The 21373-nt window shown below is 55.1% G+C and overlaps 1 protein-coding gene across 3 annotated transcripts in view; it reads left to right on the forward strand.

Annotated features, from left to right (window-relative positions):
- Positions 1-21373, forward strand: part of RAB11FIP4 (RAB11 family interacting protein 4) — a 117507-nt gene that overhangs the window by 78688 nt on the left and 17446 nt on the right. The window contains exon 1 of one of the 3 annotated variants that reach the window (XM_072779403.1): positions 317-447. The exons of 1 other annotated variant lie outside the window; for it this stretch is intronic. In XM_072779403.1, the coding sequence (XP_072635504.1) occupies positions 418-447 (30 nt within the window). In that variant the 5' untranslated portion in view covers positions 317-417. Of the gene's footprint in view, positions 1-316; positions 448-16276; positions 16510-21373 lie in introns of those variants that run through there. One more of the 3 variants, XM_072779404.1, reaches the window with a different exon arrangement.

The following is a 21373-nucleotide window of genomic DNA, read 5'->3' on the forward strand; positions in this document are numbered from 1 at the left end:
GCGCCCCTCGGGTGGGTAGCGCGGGCCCGCCCCCCGGCCGCGCCGCCATTGGGCCGCGCCGCCGCCGCCACCTGCCCCTACCTTGGGGGCGGGGCTACCTGGGCCCCGCCCCCCGAGGCTCGGGTTCCCAGGCCCGGCTCCCTCCCGGCCCCGCCCCCGGCGCGAGGCCCCGCCCCCTCGATCCCGGAGCCGGGGCGCCTCGTGATGTCACGGCAGCTTTGATACAAAGAGCCCTTCGGCCCACGCGGGTCTCCCGGCAACGGGCGCGGGTGGGGGCGGGGCCGGCGCCTTCCACCGGTGCCGAGAGCAGCGAGCGGCCGCGGCGCGGCGGGGATCGGCTCTGCGCCCGCCTGCCCGCCGCGCCCCTGCCCGCCCGCCGCGCCCCTCCGCGGCGCGCCCGCTCCCGCCCGACCTGGGATGCGCACCCCGCCCGCCCCCGGAGGCCAGGTAAGCGGCCACCGAGCGGCTCGGGCTCCCCGGGCTCCCCGGGCTCCGGCGACGCGCACCTGGCCGGGCCCGCGGCCCCGGGGCCAGGGAAGTTGCCAGAGCGCGGAACTTCACCCGCAGCCCGGCCGCCAGCTCCCGCCCCGGCAGGGGCCGCCTGCTCGGCCCTGGCCTGGGAGGTCGGGTTGCCCTCGCCCTCGCCCTCGCGCTCGCCCTCTGGGCCCCGGCAGGGAAGCGTCCGTCCCCGCTGCCCCCTCCGGGCCCTCCGCCGGCTCCCAGGTGCGGGGGTGCACAGGGCTTAGCCCGGGGCTCCGGGAGACGGCGGCCGCTTCCCCGGCGCGGTTTCCCAGAGTCTTTAGGGGGATCTGGGGGGTGGGCTGGGCAGGGGGCTGGTCCGCCAGGACGCCTTCCTCGCCCCCCCCGCCCCCCCGGCGCTCCTGCGTCCCGGGCTCCGGCACCCGCGTCGCCCAGCTGCCTGCGCTGGCTCCGCCGGGCCCTGGAGGGGGCTCTGCGCGGGCGAAGTTTTCCGTAGCGCTGGCGGCTGCGCCGAGCCTGTTCCCGGGTTCCCTCGCCCCCCTGAGGGGCTTTGCGGGGCGAGCAGGGCAGCCGGCCTCGTTCGAGCCCTGGGGACAGGGCCCGGCCCCTTCCCGGCCCGGCCGTCGCCCAGGCCGAGGCGTGTGGGACTGCCAGCTCTTTGCCCTCCAGCGCAGAGCCTGCGGGCCGTCCTGCGAGTCGCTGCTGTCGCCACGGCCGCTTCTCCGCGGGCGGCTGGCGTCCCTGGCGTCCCTGAGGTCTCGGTGGAGCAGCCTCGGGAGAACCGACCGTGCCTGTGCTAGGGGAACCGGGTCTGGACTTGGCCCGGCCCGTTGTGCCTTCTCACCCGTGCACACCCTCCAGGGGACCTCTTTCGCCATCGAGCCCACTCCCCCCCTCTGCTTTCCCACAGATCACTCTCCCTGAGAGACAAGCCGCGTTCCTTGCCTTCTTGACAGGCCACCTCCTTGTCAAAGGACTGTGCGGGGGCTGGATTCCTGGACCCAGCCTACCCTTTGTGCCTTGGCAAACCTCTGGGCTGGTTTCTGATGGTCCACCAAACCCTGTCCTCCCTAATCCTGTGGGTTCCAAGGAAAGGGGTGGGACATCCCTGGGTCCTTCCCCTGGTGAAATGTGGCTGCCAGGCTAGAGAAAAGGGAATCTCAAAGGAGGGAAGGTTACCAACTGTGTGTAGATCAGACCTTTGCTTTAGGGCTCTCTGCCTCCCTCCCTGTAACTGTCCAACTCCGCCTTGGTGGAGTCCCTGGGTCCCTGCCATTGACTGGGGTCTTGCCACCTGCCAGGCACGAGCTTACTAAGATAGTCTGGCCCAAACCCTGCTGAGCTGGCAATCCTGAAATGCTGCTTACATGCCCAGGTGCTAGTATACAGGGGCACTGCCCTGCCCCTAAAGTGTTTGCAGGCTGTAAGGAGACTGAAAACCTGGGTTACATTGTACCCTGCCCAGCTCCCCTGTACCCCCAGGCACATTAATCCCCCTGAGATCCCTGGGACTTCAGTGGAGGGATGTGGCCTGGAGGAAGGAGGGAAGCCAGGGAAGAACCTGGACTTGTAGCAGCCATCACAACTTGGGGAGTGCCTGCTGGGGAACAGCTTTGTCATTTGGGGGACCCCAGGCTTTGGTGGAGGGGGTGGGGCACATGACTAAAGCCAGCAGAGAGATAAGACCGTGCCTTGGGAGGGACTTGACTGGCCTGACCAGGTGAGCAGGCAGGAGGTGTGACCTTTGCCCCAAGGAAGACCAGTGGGAGAGACTACCTAGAGCCTGTCTGTAAAAAGGCCCTGTCATCAAGTAAGGAAAGAAAAAAAAATCAGGAGGCTGGGAACACCTTGCCTTGGGGAGGCTCTGGGCTGCAGCATAAGAACTTTCTGGTGGATATCCCACTGGCCCCATACTTGCCCATCCTTCCTACTCTTCAGAGCACTGTGCCCCTCCCTCTCTCCCTCAGCACACTAGCCCCTTCGTGGACTACTAGCCCCCTTTCCTCCTGGTGGGACAAACTGTTTCCACATCTAGGGCTTTCTATGGAGCCCTCCTGGCTCTCACCTTCTTGCATTCTCCCCCTCCCCCTCCTGGTGGCTAGAAACTGCCTTTCCTAAGGGCTGGCAGTCCCCTCTTTTGAGGTGGCCTTTTATGCCAAGGGATGTTTCACAACTGGTCTTGCTCACAGTTCTACTTCAGTTTATATATTTGAGCTGTGGGTCAGGAGGAGGTAGAGGTGGAAAGAGTGGAAAAGGCTCCCAATAAAATATCAGTTGAGTGATTCCTGAAGACAGACCTCTCAGGACCTCGGTTGGAGGAGGGACAGCCTGGGCACAGGGTGCCCACTCTCTGGCTCTGTTCTCTGTCTCCTGCCACAGGGCTCATTGCATTTTGAAAAGGAGGCAACTTCTTCTGATCTGCCTGCTGCCTGGTGCTGGCAGTGGGGCACAGTGCCTTGGCTTTGCCGGGCATGTAGAATCCCTGGGGTTGTGCTCTTTTTTCCTCTGGGTCTGCTCTGTTGGCTCTTGACTCAGGAACAGGGCATTGATGGTATCAAATCACTGGCTTTCCAAGGAGGAGGACTGCTTGGGTCTTCCCCCTGCATGGTCTTCCAGCTGCATTAGGTAGTCCTGCCCCACGGTCAGCTGGGCACGACAAGATGAGCACATTGATTTGGCGGCCCACCTTGCGTCCCACTGGACACTGTGTGCTCACCTCCCAGATGTGGCATGGCAAGCTCCTCCCTCAGATGGCATTCCGGGGAGTAAGTAGACCTTTCCCCATTTCTTTTTTTTTTTTTTTTTTTTATGATAGTCACAGAGAGAGAGGCAGAGACACGGGCAGAGGGAGAAGCAGGCTCCATGCACCGGGAGCCCGACGTGGGATTCGATCTCAGGTCCCCAGGATCGGGCCCTGGGCCAAAGGCAGGCGCCAAACCGCTGCGCCACCCAGCCTTTCCCCATTTCTGTTTGCCCAGCCCCCACCCAGCACATGGCCCAGAACTGGCAGTTCCGCCCTCAAATACTTGGAGCATCTGATTGGTGCTAGATTCCGTTCTGGGCTGTGGCAGCAAACAGTAGCAATGGCCCCTGCCTTCATGGAGCTCGCGTGATTGATGGCCAGCAGGCAGGGAAGATGTGTGGTGCTCCAAGCAGCAGGAGGGCAAGCAGGGCAGTGGGTGTTGTGGACTTAAACAGAGTGGGAAGGGAAGTCCTCGCTGAGAAGGTGATGCCTTGAAAAAAGAGGTTCAGGCAGAGGGAGCAGCCACTGCAAAGGCCCTGTGGTCGGACTGATGAGCTGTGTCCACTGAAGTGCAGGGAGGCTGCTGGGGTCGGAGAGGGAGCCAGGCAGGGTCCAGGGTCATGCTCAGAGAGATTGGGGGTGTCCGGTGCTGCTGAGTGAGCGCCCTGACCCCAGGAGAACAGGAGGAGATGAAGAGCACACAGTTGAGATTAGGAGTCCACAGACACAAAACGCATTTCATTGCCCTGTCCTCTGCAAACCCTTGCTGTTGAGAGTTTGGGCAGAGGCATTTCTTGAGAAGAAGTGTCTGTGCGTGGTCATGGCTGCTGTGGACTTTCCTGCTCTCAGCCTGGGTCAGGTTGCATTAAGCCTGTCCCCGTGAGTGTGGAAACCACTCTTGCCGGTGTTATTTCTAGCACGCAGATCAGTCCCAGCAGAATCCGCCTGGGCCGTCTCCCTGTCCCCACTGGTCCGCACCAGCAGGGGCGCAACAGGTCCAGTATTCGGGACCCAGACTCCGGCTGGGCCCCCCATCATCATCTCCTTCTTGGACTCCCAGCCTCCCTGAGCCCCACGGTTGCTCAAGCTTCCTTTTGTTTCCACTTCTGTGCCCTGGTCTCCTGAGAAGCTTAGCAGAGGCACGCATCCACCTGGGCAGCAGCTTCGGGTCTGAGAGGTAGAGAATGTGTGTGTGTGTGTCTGCAGGGAGAAAGGGGACAACCAGAAATGTGTGCATCCTTGGGGGTTTGCCTGGAGGTCCAGAGCTGTGTGTCCGTGTGACCTCTGGCTCCTGCCCCATCTGGCAGGCTGGTACTAGTAATGCCAACGTTTCCAATCCTGCTTCTTGACTTCTTTCAAGAAATGGGAAATTTTCTGACTATTGGTCATATTCTCAATTGATTTAAACTGTTCTATCTTCCCAGACAAGTAGGTTCTTTCCAGCAATGTAAACATGATTCAAATAAAAACAAAGCTCTGTGGCTTATTGATAGCTGTGGCCCTGCTTCTGGGAGCCTTTCTTCCTTAAGGGACCAGAAAGAGGAAGGCCTGCACAGAACTCGAGTGTGGGAGAGTGGGTGGGAGCTCCTGCTCTCTTGAGTCATCTGCTATCACAGCAAGCCTCACAGTGTTGAAAAAGGGAACCTGTGCTTCCAGTAGCCAGTGTGGTCTGCAGCCAACTTGGGGTATGGGGTCGGCAGAGGGTGGCAGGTGGCAGAGTCCACTCTTCTCACCAGACATCGGTCTCCCTCTTCAGAGAGGAGAGAAAATAGGAATAGGTGTCTCCTTCCTGCTCCCTGGTTTTCCTGGAAGAAGTACCCGCCTCAAAACCCAGGTGCCTCCATCCTGTGCTCAGCTATCCAAGGCCTCTTTTCTTCAAGTAGTAAAAAATGTTTTGGAGTCTAGACCCTGGCCCCGCCACTTGCTCATTCTGGGACGTCAGGCAAGCCACCTCAGCTAGCTAGCTTTCTTTCTTTCTTTCTTTCTTTCTTTCTTTCTTTCTTTCTTTCTTTTTTTAAAATATTGTTTATTTATTCATGAGGGACACAGAGACAGAGAGAGAGGCAGAGACACGGGGAAGAGGGAGAAGCAGGCTCCACGCAGGAAGCCCGATGTGGGACTCGACCCCAGGTCTCCAGGATCACACCCTGGGCTGAAGGCGGTGCTAAACCACTGCTAAACCGGAGCCACCCACCCTAGCTTTCTGAGCCTCTGTGGGGTAAGGGTGAGCATAAAATGAGCCCCTTCCACCTGCTGAGCCCAGGGTGGCTTCTGACATGTGCTCAGTTGCCGCCTGCTGGATGGTTAGACAGCCAGGGAGGCAGGATAGTGTGGTGGCCGGGAGGCTGGGCTCCTGAGTCAGGTGGCCCGTGTTCAAATTCTGCCTTGGCCAGTGGCCACTTGTGGAATCTTAGGCTATTTACCCTCTCTGCCTCACATTCCTCGGAGGTAAAACGAGGAGGATGCTTGTCCCTCCCTCTGAAGGTGGTTCTGTGGAGCACCATGTAAATGTATGAAAAGCACTTCAAACTCTGCCTGGCATATGAGTGAGCTGATATTTTTAGTTCCTGCAAGCTTCTAGTGGTTTGATTCTTGCTACTGATAACCTTAGCACTTAACAAAATTTCTTGCAGGAAGGATGTCTGAGCAGAAGCAGGAAAGTGGTAGAGGAGAAGCTCGACTACCTGAGGGCCTTTACAGGAAGAGCAAAACTCCCACTTCCTCAGCTTCTGTGTTTTTTAAATAAACCAACTCAGCCTCTGCAGATGCAGAATGTGGCGCTGGAGCAAAGTGACTGGCGCCCAGAGTGGCAATCTGGGAATGAGATGCAAACATAGTCTGAGGTGACAGGCGGCTCCCTGGGGCTTGGTGTGGGGCCGCCCCTGATCCTTCCTTCCTACCCTGCCAAAGGGAAGGGGCTGCACCCCTGCCCACCCTCCCTTCGCCTGCAGCCAGGGCCTGTCCACCTGTGCCAGCCGGAGATCCAGCTCGGAGCAGTGTGCCTGTCTGCCACTGCCAGCCTGCAGGGTCTGCCTTCTTAAAGCACTGTGACTCTGGCTGCCTGCAGGGTCCCAGGAGATCGGGGACCATGTTGTGTGACTGCCCTCGGCAGTGTTCCCAGGAATGAGCCTACCTGTTCATTTAACTTGGCAGCTCAGAGGTCTGTGGCTTCCTGGAGGCAAAGCTGGCCCAGCGGCTGGCAGGTGGGTGGTGGTCAGGACAGCCTCTGCTGCTGATACTAAGTAACCTTGGATTGAAAGCCTCCTGGTGAGCTGAGGTTCTTGTTGACAGGCTGGTCTGGCCAGCACATTTTTGTGTGATTATCTGCAAGATTGCTTTGGTTATTAGCAAAGAAGGATCTTGCAGCAGCCAGGTGTGCGTGTGTGTGTGCATGTGCGTGCATCGAATTGTCATCTACCCTCCAAGTCCCACACACAGTCACTGGGACTGAATCCTCACTCCTCACTTACACTCATGCTGTATTTTATAGATTCTAAGACATTTTTTTTCACGTTTTAACATCTCAAATTGGAATGTGTTGTACATTCACTGGTGTGCTTTAATTTAATCGGCAGTGCCGTTTCTTTCTTGGTGTACTTGGAATAATAGCATCTTAAAATCAAAGGCTTCTTGGATTTAATGAAACACTGAAACTAGGTAACCTCTAGAGAACTTGTGTAATTTGTCCAGTTTCTTCAAGGGAGGGAGCAGAGCCACCTTGCAGTGGTGGGAGGATTAGGTGAGGGAACACTCACTGTGATGTGATTCGAGGGAATGAGGTTGGACACTAGGCTGACCTGGGCTCCTATTCGGCTTTACTGCACATGAGCTGTGTGACCTTGGGCAAGTAGAGCAACCTCTCTGAGCCTCACATTCTTCCTTTGCCAGACGCAGATCCTTGTTCCACGGTTGTCACGACCGTGTGTGAGCATCTCTCCCTGTCTCTCTCTTGCTGGGTCTCATCTAAGCTCACACTGCCCCATTCCGGCTGGACTAAGAGGGATAGTGAGGGCAAAGGGCGGGTTACTGGCCTTCCCCAGGTAGCAGAGGGACAGGCATAGTATTTATTGGGGCTTCTTGACTCCGTTTCTAATCCTTAAACATCATTGTTTCCTTCCTTCCTGCCTGCCCTCCTCCTCCCAGTGTGCCCAAGTTTTTATTTTCACATGTGTTTCCTTTTAGCAATTCTCCTTCCAATCTCTCTCCTCTCCCTTTCTGTAAAATGCCCCCCTCTCTTCCCCTGTGCAGCCTCTTTGAAGCTCCTCATGGTGGGCAAGGGGAGGGAGCCCTGCCTCGTGGCCAGGGTGGCACAGGCCCTAGGAGCCACTGCTGACAGTAGCCTGTGGTCTAGTGTGCTGTGGTCCCTGCACCCTTCAGCTTAAGCCCACGTTCTGGTGCCACCAGCCTTGCTGCCTCCTGTGCCTGTGGCCTCTGGGGCACAACCCTGCCTGTTGGACACCACTGTCACCAAGAGTGTTCAGTCCTTTCTCTACCCTTTTTGCTCCATTAAAATCAGACCTGTTCACATCCCAGCCCTGCTGGCTCTGTGACTTTTTGCAGGTTACTTAACCTCTCTGAGCCTGAGTTTTCTTCTCTGAATGGTGGTTGATGCACAAAAACACCTGGCTCATGCTAGGTGCTTCATAGATGTTTTCTTCTCTGGACCACCTCAGATGTTTAAGAGTACTTTGTTTCTTTAGGGCCCTGGGAGTAAAAGCTCCAAGTAGATGCCCTGAGACAGATGGAGGAGGTCAGGGCAGAGAACTGCAGGGGTGAAGGCACAGGGACCTGTGTGAGCAGGAGGTGTTGGGCAGCACGGCTAGCCTCGGGGAGGGAATCAGGTGAGCTGTTAGGACCTCTGCACCTGGGGGGGGGGGTGTGAGGTTGACAACGTGGACCACTCACAAAGAGAGCAGTGGGCTGGGTTTCAGATGCTGGATGACAGCCACATGGGGCTGAGAGCAGTGAGATGCTGGCTGGCTGGAGGGAGGCTCTCAGCGCAGGGGCTTCTCATCAGAGGTCCCTCTGTCTCTCCCACTCTTGAGCTCCTGATGAAAGCAGTAGCACAGCTTCCAGTTTCGTTGATGGTGTCAGGTTTCCCAGCCCCCTCCTTGATGAGGTGTATTTGGGCTCTGGCACAAGGGTGGACTTCTGTTTTTTTTCATGTGGCAAGGGGTATGACAAATTAGCCAGCCCTGAGAGAAACAGGGCTGGGGTTGGGGCACAATTTGCTTGGGAAGAGCCTGTACTGGCTGGTGTGACCCCTCTGGGCTCCCCCAGGAAGCCGGGCCACCACACATCTCCTTACTAGGGACAGGAGACCCCGTGGGTTAGTTGTGCCAAGGCTGGGTGGGAAATTCCACCCCCCCCCCTCCCCCGCTAATCCCTCTCCTCTTAAAGTGGTCTCTCGGGGGTGGGGAGGTGAGGAGAAGACGCCTCACCCAGTGTCCCAGGGAGAGCATCCCCGGAGCAGAGAAGGGGCTCACAGCGCTTGTGCCTGGAGATGGCTGTGGGATTCTCGGAACTCAATTCTGGCCTGAGGGAGGAATGTATGGAGGGGAAGGATTGGCCTCCCAGATACAGTGACTTTCTGGGGCTTTTCTAGGGACAGGCCTGTGTGGCCCGGGGAGACATTGTGTCCAGATGTAAGGAGCGGTGTGTGCCAAAGCGTGGGGGTGTTTGTGTTGAACACGAGCGTGGGGTACAAGGGACAGGGAGTGGCGGTACCCTGTCCCGAGGCTGAGAGCAGCTGCGCGGGGCTTATGTGTGCTGGTCTGAGGCAGGGCCTGGTTCTGTAGCCACAGGGGAGCCCATGGGCTCGCTGGCAGGGGCCTTCGGCAGCCTTGTATGCCCACTGGGCACCTCCTCCCTCTGAGCCCCAAGCTAGGGCGTGGGGTCAGACCCAGAGCTCTTACCTGTTCCTCCCAGAGGAGAGCCTGGGAAGGGACCTGGGCCGGCTCCCCCTCCCCGGCTCAGGGCCCCTGAGCAGTGCCCTGGCCAGCCATGCTCCAGCGAGCCCCTGGGTGAGACGGCAGCCCCGGGATACCCAGCCTGAGCAGCTGGGCCTGGCAGAGGCCGAAGGACAGAAGGAAGTTGCTGAACGGAGCCTGCTGGGCTGGGGCTCTGGGACGATGGGAGGTGCCCGAAGGTGGGGGGGCTGTGGGGCAGGGGAGCAGAGGAGCTGCCTTCTCGGTGGCGCGCTGCTTGGCCTTCCAATCCCGAGGGTTTCTGTGCAGAGAAGCGGGGAGGTGGGCAGCTGTCCCCAGTTGGCGGGCTCCATGCAGGTGCGGCCTCCCCCGGGAAGCTCGCCCCCCTCACCTGCAGGGGCCCCACCTGCCTGCTGGGCCCCCGGAGGGGCGGAGCGGGCCAGGGCCACCGCCGGCTGTGCTGCTCCTCTCCACGCCCTCCCTGGCGTGCTGGGAAAACACGGAGCCCCCAGAGCCAGCCCCGCAAACTCTTGACTGTGTGAGTAATTAAGCCCTCTCTTCAAACAGCCACATCTTTAAAAGCTGTAATTTGTAGCCCAAAATAGCTGCCTGTTCAAAAAGCCAGGAGAGGCCTTGTTGTGTGCCCCTAGCAGCCTGTGGCCTGCTAATTCGCCTTTGACATTTGCATTGCCCGACACCTGGCTGTGGTTTTCTGAGCCACGGACCCCACGGCGGGCGGGAACTGTAGCTTTCCGGCGTGTACTTGGGAAAGTTTTTGAGAATTTCAACACGGTGTTTGACGTCGGGAGTTCCTGGTTCGGGTTCATGTGGCTCTACCTCTTTGTGTGACCACAGGGCCATAGAGAAAAATCTCATCGTGACTTTGGGGCAAGGTGGATTCAACTCTCCGGACACCGGGTCCTTACCTGTCAGGAGGCAGTATTTACTTGCGGGGATTTGGGGGAAGAAAATGAGACCACCTTGGTAAAGCAGACACGGGCCCTGGGGGAGGTGCTGTCCTGTGTCACCTTCCCCCCCCCCCCCCCCCCCCCCCCCCCCCCCCGCTTCTTGATGTAGACAGGTCTTGTGGATTTGGATAGGTGCTTTGTGGAAGCGACTTGGCTCACAGGAAACACCTCCCTTGACTTACAGCTTCTCCATCAGCTGACATGCCTGGAATTCTTGGGGCTGGCTGCTGGGCTCGGCTTCCAGATGTGGAAGCAATTTAAGTTCTGTTTTCCTAATCTCCAACGGTTTGCTTCTGAAGTCCACATTCTCACTTGAAAATCAAGACTGTTGGCTCTTTCTGGGGGCAGGGGTTAGGGTAGATGGCCTCCTTGGATCCTTTCTGTTCAGGACGTCGGTTCACTGGGGCACTCAGACCCAGGACCCGGGGCTTTGTTAGGATGGTCATAACTCGTCAAGGGCTTGGTCCCTACAGGAACAGAAGTTCACCCTGGGGCCACCTCCCCTGCGGTTTTCCCTTGGTCACTTAGCCAGATTCAGCTTCAGTGTCTGCCTGACCCTGGACAGCCAGCCTTGAAGGGGATGGGATGGGGGGGCTCCAGTTCTGGCCATGCCTGAGGGAGGCTGGTGTCTCAGCCGAGTGAGGTGCCCACGTGTCCCAGGAGTGGTAAGGGCCCTCCTTCCCAAACTGACCACAGCGAAGGGAAGAAATATGCACTGGATTTCAAGGAACCAGAAATACTGTCTGGCATGGAGAAACTGGTAATATCCTGCTCAATTACTGAGTGCTCCTGGCCACAGAGGTGGCCTGCCCCAGGACCAGACCATGGCATGGGCCTGTGGTTCCAGGGCTAACTGCCGATCTCTTCTCTTGTAAAGCATTCACTTTTTAGGTAAACTAACTTTTACATTTGTATTATAACTACACTAAGTACAGTCCTGGGCAAACAAAAATTGCCTTTGCAGTTTTAAATGTCTCTGGCTGAACTGCACATATGCTTTCCTTTAAAGTTAAAATATACCTATACTATTGAGAGAATACAAGAAATAGAAATAATCTACTTAGATTTATATACATGGTGTTTAGGAAACATCATCCTGATAATTATAGATGCACCAAGCTTCAGCAAAATAGTCTCCAGAAATAGCAGTATCTCAAAATGGTTATGAGAGAGAAGATACCATTTCTTTTGAGGAGAGACAAAAACAAACCCAAGTCTCTTGATGACATTCTAAGGTTCAGTAGTTCTCTCTGGAGGTTGAGTTGAATTGACCTAGAAGGAATTTGCCTTTATTATCAGGGTGGGAAGGTGGGTGACAAAGCCAGGTGGGGCCTAAGGTACTCTACACAGGCTTCTGAGTGGGGGAAGGAGAGGGTGGTAGTTGACGAGGGCTGCCAAAACAGCTAGTACCACAGACGAGCTGGCTTGAACAACTGGAATTAATTTTCTCAAAATTCTGGAGGCTTAAACACTCAAGATCAGGATGTCAACAGAGTTGGTTTCTTCTGAGGCCTCTCTCCTTGGCTTGCAATTGGCTGTCTTCTCCCTGTGTCTTCACATGGTCTGTGTGTGTTTCCCCCTGGGTATGTCCTAATCTACTCCTCATAGGATACCAGTCAGATTGAGTTAGGGCCCACCATGATGACCTCATTTTAGTGTAGTTGCCTTTTTAAAAAAATTTATTTATTTTTTAAAGATTTTATTTATTTATTCATGAGAGACATAGGCAAAGGGAGAAGCAGGCTCCATGCAGGAAGCCCGATGCAGAACTCGATCCCTGGTCTCCAGGATCACACCCTGAGCCGAAGGCAGCGCCAAAACTGCTGAGCCACCCGGGGTGCCCTGTAGTTGCCTTTTTAAAGACCCTGTCTCTAAATACAGTCAAACTCCAAGGTACTGAGGTTGGAACTTCGACATATGAATTTAGGGGGTGACAGGACCCAGGTTAGCCCATAACAGAAAGTTTTCTGGAACCATCCTCCAAGGGGTGGAGAAAGAGGAGTACGAGCAGAGCCTGGCATCCAGGGAGAGCCCTGAGTGGAGGGGATAGGAGCCAGCTCTGCCTGCAAGCAAAGGCCCAGGGTTGATGATAGGCCCATTGGGGTAGCTCTTGGCCAAGTGCTATATTCAGAAAAGGTTCCAATGTTCTGACTCGTGGTTCACCTTCTAGAGCCTGAACTACTATGGCTGCCTGATCTGATCCTTTGGAACCAAGGCTGCTCCTCATTGAACTTGTGGGGTTTTGACCCGTGGAGTCATGTGGGCCCACCAGGCTCCCTGTTTCTGCCTCTTCGGCCTCTGGGATATAGCATCCTTTAAGGAAGGCTTCGCTTTTGCACATTCCTTTTAAATGGAGCTAAACTTGTCAGAGATTTTACGCTTTTCCTTAACCAGTTCAGCAAGTTTGGGGCAAGCATCTTTCATGTTTTATGTATATATCTTTCTGCTAACATGCTGAAAAAAAATAAAAAAGACTTGTAAGAACCAATTAAGGGAAGCTATTGAGGGCAGGGCCACCAAAGCTGCGTGACTCCCCGAGGTTTTCCTGAAGCACTGCTTTACGGGGGGGTTCCCAGCCCCCATGGTTCCAGAGCCCACCATCTAGCCCCTTCAGTGAACATGACTCCATCAGCCACATGAGAGGACCCCCACAGTGTTTCACGTGGAACCCAAACCAGCCCCTGCAACTAGGATAGTCCATCGTGGAGCTGGCTGGGGAGGAAGACTGCCCCAGCAAGGATTTGCACACCCACAATTGCTCTTCAGTGCCACTACCATATTTGCTTTATCTCTGTAGCTTCTATCCCCCTAAACCATTTAAGAGAAAATTAGACAAGACATTATCAAAACTAACAGTTATTTTCCTTATAACTGTTAGCAAGCATAATTAGTAAGCATAATTCCCTAATATTATCCAATATCTAGCCCATATTCTAGCTTCCATTGAGACCTCAATAGGTCCTTTTAGCTAGGTGGTGGTTTACTTGTTTGTTTGAACTGGGATCTAACCAAGGTTAACATTTAGCTTTGGCGTTTCTTGATTAATCTAAAAGGGTTCTCACAGTGTGGTCCTGGGACCATTGACATCACCCAAGAACGTGTTAGAAATGCACCTTTAAAACAAAAAACCAGGGCAGCCCGGGTGGCTCAGCGGTTTAGCGCCACCTTCGGCCAGGGCGTGATCCTGGAGTCCTAGGATCCAGTCCCATGTCGGGCTCCCTGTATGGAGCCTGCTTCTCCCTCTGACTGTGTCTTTGCCTGCCTCTCTCATTCCCTCTCTCTCTCTCCGTCTCTGTCTCTCATGAATGAATAAAATCTTAAAACAAAACAAAAAACCAACCTATTTCAACCTATAGAAAGGAACCCCAGACCTACTGACTCAGAAGCTCTGATTCCATCTGAGCTCACAGTTCCCGTATGATTCTGATGTATGTTAAAGTCTCAGAACCACTGGTCTAGGAAGATCCTTTTCTCTCTTCTTTATGAGCTTCCCTTTTTGAGAAGCTCAGGCAGTGGTCTTGTAGAAGTCCCCACATGCCCTCTGCCTGGTGATTTCTCTGTGGTGGTCGGTAACTCATTCCTCCTTCTTCCATGTTCCTGGGGGGTAGAGGTTAGATCTTAAGGCATGATTAGAATTGAGTATTCGGTTAAGATGACATGACGGGTGAGGCTGTGTCCTTCATCTTGAGTCCGGTCAGGAGGCCAGTGTCCAAGTGTTCCCAATTAGCGATTCTGGGCTTGATCACTGATTATAAAGCGACAATAGCCGATTTTTCTCCACGATAGAGATTTTGAGGGGTGGAGGGTGTTTAAAAGAGGGTGGAGGGTGGTTCTTTGGTACTGTGCCAGCATGCAGTTCCTCATCAACCTTCGCTCTGATGGTTTTATTCTACATGTGGGTACACTGTGCTATTTGTGTCTGGTCTCATTTGTGTAGTTCATACCTCCCATCTCCCTTCTAATTCTTTTGTCTGCTCCATCAGTTATCAAGAGAGATGAGTTAAATTATCCAACTTTAGGCATTCATTTATTTATTTGGGCACAGTAAGCTCTGTGCCCAATATGGGGCTTGAACTCCTGACCCTGAGATCAAGAGTCACATGCTCTACCCACTGAGCCAGCTGGGTGCCCTGTCATTCCTTTACTTTTGGCCTGTGTCCTAATGTTTAAACTATGTCGCTTGTAAATGGCACATAGTTGTTGTTTCTATCTAGTCTGATGGGGTTTGTTTTTTAATAGTAAATTTTATTTCATTTTCTTTTTATTTTTTTTAAGATTTTATTATTTATTTGAGAGAAAGAGTGAGTGAGAAAGAGACAGAGAGTATGAGTGAGTGTGCAAGCCACGGAAGATGCAGAGGGAGAGAGATCCTGATGCAGGCTTGATCCCGAGACCCTGTGATTGTGACCTGAGCTGAAGGCAGATGCTTAATCAACTGAGCTACTCAGGGATACTGGGTTTATTGCATTTTCATTTAATGCATTGCTACTATGGTTGAGTTATGATCTTTGGCCTTTTTTTCCTCCTTTTTTCATGTTTCCTTTTGGATGACTTAAGCATTTTTTATTCCATTTCTTTCTCCATTAGAATGTCAATAATTCATTTTTATTTTTAAGTGCTGACTTTTGACATGCTTCAAAGTGTTATTGGAATGGAAGTGGCATAGTGGGAAGAGGGGCTTGGAGGGTCTCCCGGTGCAGCGCCTGACCCCACTGTGATGGGCATTTCCAATGGGGTCCAGGATCTGGCCCAAAGCCTAATGGGCTTGAAAGCCAGATCTTGTTGGCCCTTACCTCATCCTGGGGCTTGAGTGCCACCCATTCCCACAGATTATCCCTAGATGGACACGAAGAGCCAGAAGGCCAGCTGATCCATTTATCATGAGAACTGTGCTCTGGCAGTGAGTTTGGGCAGCCCACCTCTCCCTGACGCCTGCACGTTCCTAGAAGCTTGCTGTGATCAGATGGGTAGTGGATGAACATGGACAAGGGGAGCCGGTTAGATCTGAATGGACATTGAATGATCTCCATCTCTGATGCCAGCTAAGTTGGACCCCACGGCCTTTGGGGCAGGCCTGACATGCAGATCAAGCAGACCAGACACCTCTGGCCAGTGCCTGGGTGGACACCACCAGGGTCTGCTTCAGACTCTTCTCTTCAGTCCCTTCCTGGGGAAATACTAGCCCCCTTAATACTCAGTCCCTCTGCTCTGCCACCCTGCTGGAAATTTGCTGCCAGGGGGCTATCGGACATCCTCATGTCTGAGTTTTTCTGGGAGCTACATCAAGCCCTGTCTTTGTCTTGCACTCCTGTGACACTACCTTAACAGTAGCGTCTGTTGGGGGTCGGGGGAGGGGTGAGGAGTGTGAGATTGGGGAGAGAGACAGCTCAAGAGTTGCAATTAAAAACATCAAAAAAAAAAAAAAACATCAAAAAGGCGGCGCCTGGGTGGCTCAGTGGTTGAGTGTCTGCCTTTGGTTCAGGTCTTGATCTTATGGGATCAGAGCCCCAGGCTCTCTGCTCAGCAGGGAGTTTGCCTCTCCCTCTCTCTCTCCCTCTGCCCCTCCCCCCTGCTCCTTCAAATCACTCTCTCTCTCTCTCTCTCTCTCTCTCTCTATCAAATAAATAAAATCTTTAAAAATAAATAAAATTTAAAAATAAAAACATCAAAAAGAAGAGCATGTGGGCTTCCCCGCCACTTCCACAGTGGTGGCGCGTGCACTAGCAGGGCCTCCTTATCTGAGTGCCTTTGCTCTTATGCAAATGGCATGGGAGTCGTTGAGAAACACCAGCGTTACTTTCTCTTTCTCTTCTGTTCAGTGCCAGCCTGAGGGGCCCATCCAGGACTAAACCACGTCTGCCCGAGGGCCTCCCTTCTCCCATCTGTAAAACTGGGTGACTAAGTACTTCCCTGCAGGGGCCAGGGAAGGAAGTTCACTGCAGAGCTCCCAGCCACTCTCTGATCTTGCCCCTGGGGATGAGAGCACAGCAGTCTGTTCTGTCTTCTTGAATCGGCCTCCTCAGTCAGAGTGGATGCTTGGGCTTTCATCTTACTGTAAGCCGTCCATCCCCAGGGCTGGCCAGGGCAGGAGATAAATGAACTCTGATGGCTTGGTGACCTGGTGCTCCTGTGTCTACCCTTGACCCTGTTGGGGAGGAGCCGGGGCCTTGTATCTGAGCCATGGTTACTTTCTGTTCAGAAGTCGAGGCTTAGGCACCAGCCTCCTTGCGTGGAAACTTACCTCCCCCTTTCTTCCCACCCTCACCCCTTGACTGGCATCTGAGCAACCCTTTGTTGAACCAGAACCCTATCAGCCACCGATGAGCACCGACCTCCTGCCTGCAGAGCAAGGCCTGGCTTCGGTGCAGGAGTCGGCCGCCACAAACAGGAGGTGGGTACAGCCTGGATTGCTTACTGATCTCCGCTGCTGCCGTGCCTGGATGGGTGCTGGAGCTGCAGTGGCGGGTTGGGGGATCCCAGCCCCAGGTAAGCCCATCCTCTCTCTCTGGACCTGGGGGCACTGGCATCCACAAGTCAGTTCCTTAGTCTTCTGCTACCCGTGGGGAAGACCCAGCAAGGCCTTGAGCAGGCCTGTTGTCACTCTTCCTGAGCAGAGGGCTGGCTGGGCTTATGATGAGGGATTTCATCCCCAGCCCCACCACACACCCATCTCACCCCCTATCCTGCTCAGCCTCACCCAGACAGCATCCTGGCTTCTCTCCTGCCCCAGGCTTGGTGTGTGCCCACCCCCCACCCCTCCCACCCAGTACCTTCCCTGCAGTGGGGTTCCACGTGTGCCTGCTGGTGCCTGGCTGCGAGGGAAGCTGGGATGTGCCCGTTCAAGCTATTTTTACCCAGCCCTGTCCCCACAGAGCTGTTCTTTGGCTCTGAGTTACTGCCTGGGAAGTGGAGCCACTGCCAGGCCTGGGGGTGGATGAGCCAGAGCCTCAGAGCCTGCTGGACTCCCTTGCCCAGGCAGTCTCATCCTAACACTTATTAGATGGCCCTGGTGGGGAGAAAAGAGGCACCTGCATCTCTGGAACTTGCAAACTTCAGGCTTCCAGAAGCTCAACCCACCCAACCTCCACCTGATGTGTCACTGGGGGTCAAAGGGATAGGGTCCCGGGGCCTGGATAGAGGCCACTGGGCCTAGAGACACCCCTGGTTGTCTTCTCTCAACAGTGAAGACAATAATAGCTCAGATTTATTGACCATTTTCTATGTGTGCTTAGAATGTGTACGAACTTGTTTCCTGGTGACATTTAACTCCCTTCTGCAGATGGGGAAACTGAGGCATGGGGGATCCAATAAACCTAAAGTTGCAAAGCTGAGTGGTGGAGCTGGGATTTGAACCCAGTCAGTCCATCTCCAGAGCTTGCTCTCAACACAGCTCTGCCCCACCTCCTCTCTGCCATGTTCCCAGCATCTGTGAGGTGTGAGGCCCTGTTCTATGTAGGTTCTCTGTGGCAGTCTTGCCAGTGGGTATTTCCATCCCTGTTTTTAGATGAAGCCTAGAAGTTGAACAACTCCTCCAGGGTTGTATGGTGGCCTGTGAGCAAGCCAGATGGGCACCTGGGCCTCGGGGTTGCCACAGTGGGCTCCTCCCAGCTCCCCGTTCTGCGGGGTAGTTTGCTTCCACAGATACCTGCCAATCACCTGCCATGTGCTCCCCACAGTGCCGACTGTTGGGGTTTCAGATGCAGACATCTCCAGGGTTACCCCTTTAGGGTGGTCCTCCTCCCCCTTCTCCTCCTCCTCCTCCTCCTTCTTCTTCTTCTTCTTCTTTTTTAAGATTTTATTTATTTATTTATTTGAGACACAGAGAAAGAGACATAGGCAAAGGGAGAAGCAGGCTTCTCAAGGGGAGCCCAGTGCAGGACTTCATCCCTGGACCCGGGATCACGCCCTGAACCAAAGGCAGGTGCTCAACCACTGAGCCATCCAGGCGCCCCTAGGGTATTCCTTCTCTCAGGGAATGTGCAAGTGGGGTGCCTTGGAGTCCGTGCTCTCGCTGCCATGAAAATGAAATAGGTGGTATGTGTGACTTGGAGGTGGCATCCCACTAGGGCCAGGTGATGGGGAGGACCAAATAAAGTCATCGTGTCTGAACCCTGCCACACCCCCTCTGGGCATGTGGACAGAGGGACATGGTTGGCCCCTCTGATATTGGGATGCCCTCTCCTACCATGGGTATTTCTTTTTTTTTTTTAACCAGCTTTTGAATTCAGCTTGTGCCAGCTTCCTACAGAGGAAGGGTGACTGTGGAGCCCGCTGGTGGGTAAAGGCACTCTCACTGGAGAGGTGCTCCCACAGGCAGGCTGTGTGCCTCTGGGCTCCCTCTTCTAGCCAGGGCCAGCTGCATCCAGTCCAGCTGGAGACAGGGTAGGGGTGAGGAGAGGGGACACTGGTGATACAGGCCTGCCCTGCCAGAGTAGCTGGATAGGGCCTGTTTTCTCAACCTCAGCCCTCGATCTCTCTAGAAAACCTTGGTCTTGGATACTTCCCCAGGCCCAGCCTCTTGAGGAGGGCATACTTCCTAGTCTCCAAACCAATGAATAGTAGCCTTCTAGCACCTTCCAGCAGCTGCCGTGCTTTGCCTCCCTTCCTGAGGTGTTTGGGATCAGAGCAGGCCATCCTCACTTCCACAGCACCCCTCCCAGGCCTGGTGCTATGCCCTTCCCTTTACCAGAGGGCCCAGAAGAATGGAGCAGGGATAGCAGGGCCACTTCTCTCCAGGACAAATGCCAAACCAGTACTGTCCCAGGCCAACCAGGGCATATAGTTACTTACAGCTGTTTTGATATTATTTGAATTTAGGGGGAAAACTACTAAAAATGGTTTTGAAGTTATAAAAATTTTAACTTGCTTTGGGTAAACAACAGTGTGTTGAATGGAAAGATGTTAATGTGGGAAGGCAGCTGATCTTAAGAGAAAAGGCTGTATGTTGAGAGTGAGTGAGTGTGTGTGTGTGTGTGTGTGTGTGTGTGTGTGTAGCAAGGGGGCGGTGCATGTCCAGAGCCTGGCTCTACGTGTGCGCAGGGCGCTGGGTAGCAGGGAAGTTCCAGGCCAGTCCCTGCCCACCCTGAGCCCCATCTTCCCCACATGTCAGACTAGGACTGTGACTCCTTCATCGCTGCCCCATACACGTCTTCTGGCTCTCCCGGGGCTGGTGTCAGAGCTGGATGGGGATATGTGTGGGAGACAGACCGGCTGCTGTGACAATCATGAAGGACCAGGCACATGTGGACTCTGCTCAGTCAGAGCCATGGCTGAACCAGGCCATTCTTTTCTTTTGGTCCAGCTGTCAGAAGTGGGTATGTTGCTCTGGGGCATCAGGTGAGATGGGGTCATGGTCCCCACCTGCATATAGTGAGTTGGGTGTCTCTGGGCATCATGCCCGGCAAAAACTGGGCCTCTATGTCTCAGTCTCCAAGGAGACAAACATGAATCAGACACAGCCCAGGCCGGACACCCGGGGAGCATGGTTACTGGTCGCTCCTTGGTGCCCTGCTTGCCTCCTGCAAACTTGTAGGTGGGGGTGGGCAGCAGCCTCCTCAGGACCCCGTGCTGGCCAAGCTTTGAGGAGAGCGTAGGAACTGGTGGCTCACGGTCCAGTCCCACCCTGCCACCAACTCCTGTGTAGCCCCAGGCAAGTCACCTCACCTACGGGGTGCGGGGGTGGGGGGAAGGAGACCCAACTGATGGGGCTTTGAGAACCCGAAGTGGCCAAGGACTCCTATAAGCCACAAGGCGGGCATTCCTAGCAAGTGCTAGCCCTGCCCTTGTGGCTGAGAAGGCAAAAAGCTTGCAGAGGAAGGAACAGAGCACATGCGTTGCCCGGCCAGGTGCCCTGCTCTCCTGGGTGGGCTGTCTCCCTCCTGCCTGGTTTCTCCAGGGTCCGCGCACTGGCCCGGGCAGCTTCCCGGTGCGGGTGGGAAGCGGGCAGCAGGGACAGAATGCCCAGGCTTAATACTTCCTAATATGTTCCTGTGATGCACAATCTTCTCGTTGTCACCATGAGATTGAAAATCCCATGAAGTGTGGGTCGCATCACTGATAAATGGAACCAAGCAGGGGGCGGGTGGAGGTAGGTGGCCCTCCGCCTGCTGGCCAGGCTTCTGGCGGGCTACTTTCTGAGCCTCGATTCCCTGGTTCATTAACTGGGGAGAAGGATCGCTGTTCTGAAGCGGTCGTAAGCCCGGAGAAGATTCTGCACGGACTCTCAGCTCTGTCTCCAGAACTGGGCGGCTGCTCCGTTAACGTTGGTTTTGCGTTGTTTCTCCTGGGCTGCAGCTTCGGGCTTGCAGAGGAAGAGCTTGCCCAGGGTGCAGGGTCCTGTGAGGTTGGGAGCCATGTGGGGCGGATGAGCGGCCTCGAGGTGGAAAGCGCTGTGCGAACACTGGGAGTGGTTTTAATTACCCGGCCCCTGGGCCTCAAGTCGGGGCGCCTGGCTGCCTGGTGCCGACTTGCCAATCCAGCCAGCGCTCGGCCGAGTCGTGGCACGGCAGGAGCCAAGCCCACTAACTGCCAGGAAGTCTTGGTGGGGAGGGAGCCCCAGGAGGGCTGCCTGCCCCCCACGAGCAGCGGGGACTGCACCCTTCCAGGTGGGCCCAGCCAGGCCTGTCGCTGACCACCTTCCCTGGATGTCCCTGGTCCTGTCCTTGTCTGAGGCGCCTGGAGGCTCTTCACAGGCTTTGTTCTGTTGCCCGTCTTGCAGTCCTGGGGCTGCAGGAACCCCCTGTCGTGGAAGGCTCTACTAGCCCTCGCCAGGGAGCACCCCAAAGAGCCTGGGGAAAGGCTTCTCATCTTGGACAGGTGCAGGTGGAAGCCCCAAGAAGTGGTTTGTCAGGAGCTGCCTCTCAGACGAGGTAAACTCTGAATAAGGCCAGAGCCCTTAACCTGTCAGGTGGTCTCAGCAAAAAGGCCAAGCAAACATTTGTCCCGAACTGACATTGTGGTGGGCCATGTGCTGGGCACTGGGGACCCACCCCAAGCTCAGAATCGAAGGACCTCGTGTCCTCCTCTCCAGCATGGCTGTGAGGGGCACAGCAGACTGTCCCTCCCGGGCTGGCACCGTGTCTTGTGGCCAGGATTGATTGGTTGAGGTCCTCCCCGGAGACTCCGTGATCCCGTTAGTCCATCGTCCCTCTCAACTTACCGAGGAGGGAACTGCGGTTCACAGAGGTTATTTGACATGCCTCGAATCACGGAGGGAGATTCTGTGCTAGGGGATATCCCCATACCCTGCTGCATCC

Source organism: Canis lupus, chromosome 16 (genome assembly GCF_048164855.1).
Source record: "Canis lupus baileyi chromosome 16, mCanLup2.hap1, whole genome shotgun sequence".
In the NCBI taxonomy this organism is placed as follows: Eukaryota; Metazoa; Chordata; class Mammalia; order Carnivora; family Canidae; genus Canis; species Canis lupus.